Source organism: Pteropus vampyrus, unplaced genomic scaffold (assembly GCF_000151845.1).
Source record: "Pteropus vampyrus isolate Shadow unplaced genomic scaffold, Pvam_2.0 Scaffold44, whole genome shotgun sequence".
NCBI lineage: Eukaryota > Metazoa > Chordata > Mammalia > Chiroptera > Pteropodidae > Pteropus > Pteropus vampyrus.
Window position 1 is genome coordinate 2486157 of NW_011888825.1, and position 7444 is coordinate 2493600.

Sequence of the window (7444 nt, forward strand, 5' to 3'; positions counted from 1 at the left end):
CAGGTTCCCAAGAGATGCCTTTGTGACTAAATGCCAAAGTGCCAAATAGAGCATTCGGACTCACAGGTTTCAATGTCTGCTGATGCCAGTTTTCCTGTAGCCCCAAAATGAATTCGAATGAACTTCCCCTGTCCAATGGCAGATTTTAAAACACCATGATTATTTTATTTACATGGTACTGTGGGTGGCCTCTGCCAGGTGATACCACAGATAGGTGGGAAATATAGGGTTAGGGAGGAAGTAATGCTAGAAACCTGAGGGCTTCCTTCCTCTCTGTTTGCTTGGCACCTAGAGTCCCCAGGCTGGGTCAGTCAAGACTCAGGAAGCTCTACCCAAAGCGCTTGGCCCTACAGCTCTGGGGAGGCATGCATGCTCCCTCTCCAGCTCTCTGCTTCGGACCACCTCATTCCAGAATCTCTCCTTGGTTTTTATTTTGCTCTCATGTGCCTATATTCTCAAACTCTTCATAACATCCTTGATAGCCTAGTTGGACCATCTGTCTGACTTTTTTTTTAAACCTCTGAGTGTTATTTCTGAGATTTCTTGCTTCAGTTTCCTTTACTGCTTACTATAGGCAAACCTAGCTCCCAGGCTCAGGCTAGGCTCTCTAGTTCCCAAAAGACCCACTCAGAGTCTGAGTTCACCCCTTTATGGGAAGCGAAAGGTAAAATTTTATGTGTGTGTGTGTGCGTGTATGTGCGTGTATGTACCTTATCTGTTTAAGTGATCTCTACCACACTGTGAACAAATCTGAGGGCAAAAATTTTGCCTTGCTTATTCACTCACAGTCTGGCATGTAGTTGGTACTAAAAGATATACTCAATGTTTTCTGAATGAAGCTTACAAAGAGTTAGTGAAGAGTCAGTGGAAGTATATGTGCATTGTAAGTGTTGCATCTTCAGTATTTTTATCTGCTTAATGGAAGACAATGGAAATTTCAGCCTGCACATGTTTGTTTGGTGGGTGGAAAGTGGACAGAATAACCAGAACAATTGGGTCAAGGCCAAGAGGAGAGGTCTATGGACTAAATAAATGGGAGTGAAACTAGAGAGTGCCTGAAGGCTTTAAGTTGGTTTAAGATTAGTGCAATAACTAACTTGGTCCAAATACGTGTAACACATTTCTGCTGTGTGACATGCACTGAGATCTCCTACAAGGAAGAGTAGTTGTGCACTGGGAAGATAGATGTGTAATGCACAGAAGACCAAGGAAAAGAAAGAAAAATCAGGGCTTGGAGACACGGTCTTCAAATAATACATCTATTTTCTAATCAATGACTGTTTTATCTTTGAGATTACAATAAAATGTAAGCTTGAGATCATCCAGCTACTGAGATATGTGAAATTTTGATGTAATTTTGCAACTATAGGTATAAATGAAGGCTTTACCTTGGGGTTCTTGTTCACTCCACTGGACAGTGAATTAGGCAGAGGGCTGGATGTATGTTTACTTGCCAATGTGGAAGTAAATATCTCTTTGATAGAGATAATCCTAAGTGAAATGTTGAAGGATGGAACATATCCTCCAATACCTTCAATGTCAACTTTTTCCCCCCAATTTTTTGAGCTTTTCTGCCTTCATCAGGTTTTTCCTACTCCCACTGCCTCTTGACTTGGAGGAGTTCAAATCTGCTAACTTAATTCACTCTAAAGTTTCCATGGCTAGTAAGTCAATAGATATTGCTTGATGGACTCTTACATTTTAAAATGTTTCCTCCTAGAGAGACCAATTTTAGCATAAAGGAATTGCTCTCTACTTATAGAATTTGAATCACTGTGACATCGGGATACTCTGAGGTGATGTTGAGTAGTTAGAGAAGGACAGCTTGATCCTCCTACTGCAAGGAACAAGCCAACACAGTCTTCAAAGTATATTGGAATATCCCCATTGGGTAGATTGATCTGAATCACTTGGATAGAATAAGGTCAAGTATATTCTAGTTTGTGTGGTAATTTTTCATAGCCAGCATTGGAGGAGAGGGTTTGGTTTTGGGGGACACTTGAATATTAGACTGGGTCTTACAAATCTCGAGGAGTTGTCATTCCTCACAGTCTTGGCATTTCCAAAGGCCTCCAGCAGGGGGTTGGCCTGGATAATCTGATCCTCCAGGGTCCCCTAATAATAAACAAGAAGAAAAAAAAAAGAGGGCATTGGATGTTTTCCTAAATAGTCCCTTGGTGACTCAAAAGTGTGAATGCTCTGTGCATGGTCCAGGGAGATATGTCATGCAGCCCAGGCTTGTGGCCAGTGCAGATGCTCAGATACCCACAGCCCCACCCCATCCTGGAAGAGTATTCAAAGTCCCATCCTAGAGAGGGTCTTTTAGCACAGCATCAAAGTGATTTCTGCTACATCAGAGTCCAAGCTCCATCTTGACCTCTCAGACTGCCTTTCTTTAATAACATTTTATTATAAATCATAAATTTTTAGACTATATACCTTTGTTACTGCATGCTTCATAACACATCTAATATAGGTTCAGAAGTATAACTAGAACATGAGCAATGAAAGTGACCTAAGAGATTATATGATAGAAACAGTGAGTCTTAAAAAATTTTTTAAGTAGCAATAATAAATATTTTAGGAGCATGATTGCTCAGAAGTTCACTTATAGAAAAGCAGAATTTCACCCTCACTCCCCTGCATGATTGCTTATCTTGGCTTCAGAGTAGTTTGGAAACTACTGTTCAGCCCAGTGGTTCTCAAAGTGTGACTCTTGAACCAACAACATGAATAGTGGGAACATATTAGAGATGCAAAGTGTCACAATTGTGAATGTGAAATAGAAATTTCAATCAGAAATCCTAGGCCGCAGACATGGGTTGTTAATGAGCCCTCCTGGTGATTCTGACGTACACTTCAGTTTGAGAACCACTGGCCTAAACTATTCCTTCTTCAGAGGAAAATATGCAGCTGCTCAAGGCCAGTTGGCTGTTACTGATGGAGCAGGTGGTAGAGCCTGAGTTCACTAGGTGGAACCCCATAAGCACCCCTGGGGCAGGACCCTGTGCTATGCATCTCTGCTGAGAACAAAGCCTGCGTACACTTGGCGCTCACCCAGCAAGCCTCTGGGTGCAGGGAGCTGCTCACCTGCATTTTGCCTAGCTGCTGCTCCTTCTTCTTGTCTCCAGTAACTGCAATTGTTGCAAAGTACTGGATGACACGCTTGGTGTTCACTGTCTTCCCAGCCCCAGATTCTCCGCTGTTGATTTAAAAGTAAGTGATGTAAAGGAGATTGGAAGGGGTGGAACTGGCTTCCAAATCATCATGGTGCGAATATGAGTTACTCACGTGATGAGGATAGACTGGTTGTCTCGATCTAGAAATGAAGAGGGAGCAAAACAAAATAGACGAACAATAAAAACAGAGAATATGAAAATTGGGCAATGTTGAGGTTGGTTAGGGTCCATGAATTCTAGTTCTGGCTGTGCCATTAACTAGCAGTGTGATGATTTGGGCATGTCTAATCTTTGAGACAGTTTGTTCATTTCCCATGCTGTTCATATTACACATCCTACATTTGAGAAGCATGGGAAGTGAACAGTAAATCCCACAGTGTGAAAGTTATTTGTGTTCAGAGATCTTTAACTTCTCAGTTACACTTTCTCATCTCCTTTTTTAACAAAGAAAGTAAGTCTCAGACTCAAGAGTTTGTGAGAAGCCACACCTTCTAATTAGAATTTGTAAACACTGATTCGTTGTCATTGCATTTTTCTTTTACCTTTATATTATACTTGTGGAAAGTGATGATTTTCCATTTACAATAGTGTTATGGGTTCAGTTGTGTCTCTCCCTTTCTCTCCAACTCGTATGTGGAAGTTCTAAACCTCAGTACCACAGAATGTGACCTTATTTGGAAATAAGGTCATTGTAGATGTATTTAGTTAAGATGAAGTCAGACTGTAGTAGGTAGACTCCCTAATCCAATATGACAGGTGTCCTTATAAAAGGCGGTAATTTGGAGACAGACGCATACAGGGAGAACACCATGTGGAGGTGGAGGTAGAGATAAGGATGATGCTTCTACAAGTCAAGAAACACCAAAGATTGCCAGCAAACCACCAGAAGCTAAGAGAGAGTCATGGAACAGATTCTCCCTGTCAGCCTTCAGAAGGAATCGATACTGCTGACATCTTGATCTTGGACTTCCAGCCTCCAGAACTGTGAGACAATAAATTTCTGTTGTTTTAGAAACTTGCGGTCCTTTGTTACAGCAGCCCTAGGAAATTATTATAGTGATACTAATATTCCTTTAAAAATTGATGTTAATTTTAGTCAATTTGAAGAAAAATATTAAGTATGCAGAAATGGATAGGATTATGAATGTGAGATGAGAATGATTGAAGTTTGAACAACATTATACTAGATGACTTTTAAGTGTCGTCAGATCTCAGATGCTTGTTTCTACTTATATTTGCACCAAGACATGTCAGGTGAAAGTTGAACAGACACTAGGCGTAATGGTGTGACACTATTATCACATTTGTATTTCCCGTGCCATTCTGGAAACTTAGTGAGAAGAACGAGAAGCCTGAATTTGAGGAGGAAGACAGGTATAGGGACACTGCTTTGCCCCTTTCTCCAACTTTGCATTTCTAAGTGGCTACTAACATAGTCTCCCTTCCAAGTGTGCCTGTGTTGGGGGGTTCTTTGGATCTCTTTGTGTTCCACATTCTCCTACATAAACATGTGCTTAGTGTGGCTTTAGTCATGAGTACTGGCCTATGCACCATGACTAGTAATGGAAGATATTACACCCCTGGCTTTCAATCATGAAATTTTCTGAATCTCCTAAAGTTACTTTGATCATTGCATCATTCAGATGACCAAGGCCTGTGAAAGGCTCGAACAATTAACTAAGAACCAGTCCAGTGGAACTGAATAAGTAACTGAAAACTATTTTAAAAATATGGATTGAAGAAATTACTCACCAGTCAGCATGAACTGATAGGCGTTGTCAGAGATGGAGAAGATGTGGGGCGGGGCCTCCTGGCGCTTTTTGCCTCGGTAGGCAGCCACCACCTCGGGGTTGTACACTGGCAGCCACTTGTAGGGGTTGACGGTGACACAGAAGAGACCTGAATAGGTCTGAGAAAATCAGAAAATGTTAGCATATGGATTTTGTTTTTACTCAGAGGGGTAAATGGAATAAACAGATGTAGAAATGCACTCACATAGATCATCCAGGCTGCATAACGCTCTTTGAGGTTGTATAGCACAGCGGGCTCATGCAGGTGAGTCATCATGGCCATGTCCTCAATCTTGTCGAATTTGGGAGGGTTCATGGGGAACACCTGGTCACTGTTCAGGGTGAGTGTCTGGATTTTGAGAAGACGAGCATGTGATGATTGGGGAGCCCATGATCCGTACCCCACTCTACTGGTGTGGTGGAAACAGTGAGAGATTAGGTACATTTAACCCATTACTGTGGATAACTTCACGAATAATTTCCATGTCCAGAGATGATCCACAAATGACTGTCCTTGCTTAACCTAATTTTGGTCAAACTGCGTAACTAATTTGGGTCTGATGCTCCCAGTCAGCATGGCATTCTGTGTGCCAAGAGTGAATTACAGGTGTGTAGAGTGATAGAGCCCTTCAGCTCTCAGGGGGGCCAAATGTGGCTTAGGATCACCAAAGCCAGGGCAGTTTGCCTCTGCCCCATTTTCTATGAGTGCTGGGATGAGACAGGGGTTGGAAGGTTGGAAAGAACTACTCTAATGTATTCTATGTGTCTCTACCTCAGTACCTCTGCTTACGTGGGTTCCTTTGTCTAGGATATGTTCATTGAAATGATATCTAGAAATCCTCAAAGTTCAGCTCAAGCACCATCTCTTACATAACCTGTTTCCCCTCTCCCCCATCTCTTCAAGGCTTCCATAATTTTTTGCACTTCTGCTTTAGTAGTTAAAGCACTTGGGCTTGCCTCATAGTCTATGGTTGAAAAATATTTTGGGACTATTACTTAATTTACCCCTGTCTGTATTTTCCCCACCTTTCTCCCCACTGGCTCTGTACTCTGTTACTCAGGAGAGGTAGAAAATAGGGCAGAAAAGAGAAAGAGCCTATAGGCTTTCTGGCTTTTGTTTTCCAAAGTTAAGTCCTTAAAAATACTTTGAGTGTTTTACTGAAAAAACAAAAGGGGCTTGTTGGTACATATCAAATCTCCTAAGGGAAGGAGACTCTTCCACCCCACTGCCCTATACTGGAAAGAAATACTCAAGGTAGCACAGGGGAGGTGGAAAGCCTGTGAATCCTGATGCTTCAGTCATTGGGACTTGTTTCTTAGCAGATCCTTCAGGGAGGCAGTGAGATCCCAATGTGGTTTTGTATAAGGTTATAAAAATGTGGTACAACCCTGCAAGGATGATTGAAGAAAATTCATTTTTTAAATTTGTAATTTTCCAGTGAAAAGAGGCTAAAATTATAGATTAAGTTCAATAATTAAAAAAAAAAGAGATCTGTCTTGCATGCCTGAGTTTGTGAACTGAGATTTATACCTGCCATGTACATCTTGATTCCTACACTAGATGGTAAACTTTAGGAAAGCAAGTGCTGAGATTTGCTTATATTTGGAAAGTGGCAGACACTGTGACCTAGACGTGGTTCATGTCCAGTAAATATTGAATTGAATGGTGCACTGTAATTCTCTACATTAAACTAGGCATTGCCCCCGGAGTTTCCTCTGTAAATCGCTCTGCAGCCCAGAGAGCTATATTCACTCAGCCCACCCAATCACAATCAGCATCAAGCCCTCCCTTAAATAGTCCAAGCTCTTCTACCCTGACCTTCCCCTTTCTCCAAGGCACACATCACAAAAATCCTCAAAGCCCAAGTCCTTAGAGAAGGAAAGAAGCAGGAGCAAGGTGTGTGCAATGGTAGTTTTCACCTGCGACTTCACTACAGAATAGATAAATGTTAGTTTTGTGGTGTCTTCAGATTTCTATGGACCAGCATGCAATTTTTAATATTTTGCTCTAAAGGAAAATGAGGATGCCCTTATTATCAAGGGCATCTGAGATCAACACTTACGCGGTCATCGAGGGTCTTGACTGTGACTTTGTCATCTTCTCTGCTCTGAATCATACCTTTCACATATAATTCCTTATCATCCACTGCAAAGCAGGATCTCTTAGAATCAAATGGGCGATTTTGAGCTTCAATTCTCTCCTTCTCTGGTTTCCGCAGGTAGGGAGCTGCTTCTCCAAAAATAGCCATCTCTGCGTCAGAGCTCATGACTGCAGGGGCTGGAAAGACCAGAAGGGGACTACTGAGTCTGGGGCCTGGGTTTGTGAACTGAGATTGTGAATCTGAAGGGCGCAACTCTGTTATTTCCATTCAGACAGAGGGCCGGATTCAAAAGGTCTTGGAATTAAGCTAGAGAATCTAGGACCAGGTCTAGGAGATTAGAGTAAGCAAAGGGAATGAGCTCAAGGAGATAGTT

General features: G+C 41.9%; 1 protein-coding gene across 1 annotated transcript in view; it reads right to left on the minus strand.

The window, feature by feature from the left end:
- MYH13 (myosin heavy chain 13) overlaps positions 1 to 7236 on the minus strand; it is a 48996-nt gene extending 41760 nt beyond the window's left edge. The window contains exons 1-7 of the mRNA XM_011359125.2: positions 7033 to 7236; positions 5175 to 5318; positions 4932 to 5088; positions 3292 to 3319; positions 3091 to 3202; positions 2023 to 2115; positions 65 to 128 (exon numbers count right to left, since the gene is read on the minus strand). Of these exons, the coding sequence (XP_011357427.2) occupies positions 65 to 128; positions 2023 to 2115; positions 3091 to 3202; positions 3292 to 3319; positions 4932 to 5088; positions 5175 to 5318; positions 7033 to 7236 (802 nt within the window). The remainder of the gene's footprint in view (positions 1 to 64; positions 129 to 2022; positions 2116 to 3090; positions 3203 to 3291; positions 3320 to 4931; positions 5089 to 5174; positions 5319 to 7032) is intronic.
- Between the last annotated feature and the right edge of the window lie 208 nt (positions 7237 to 7444).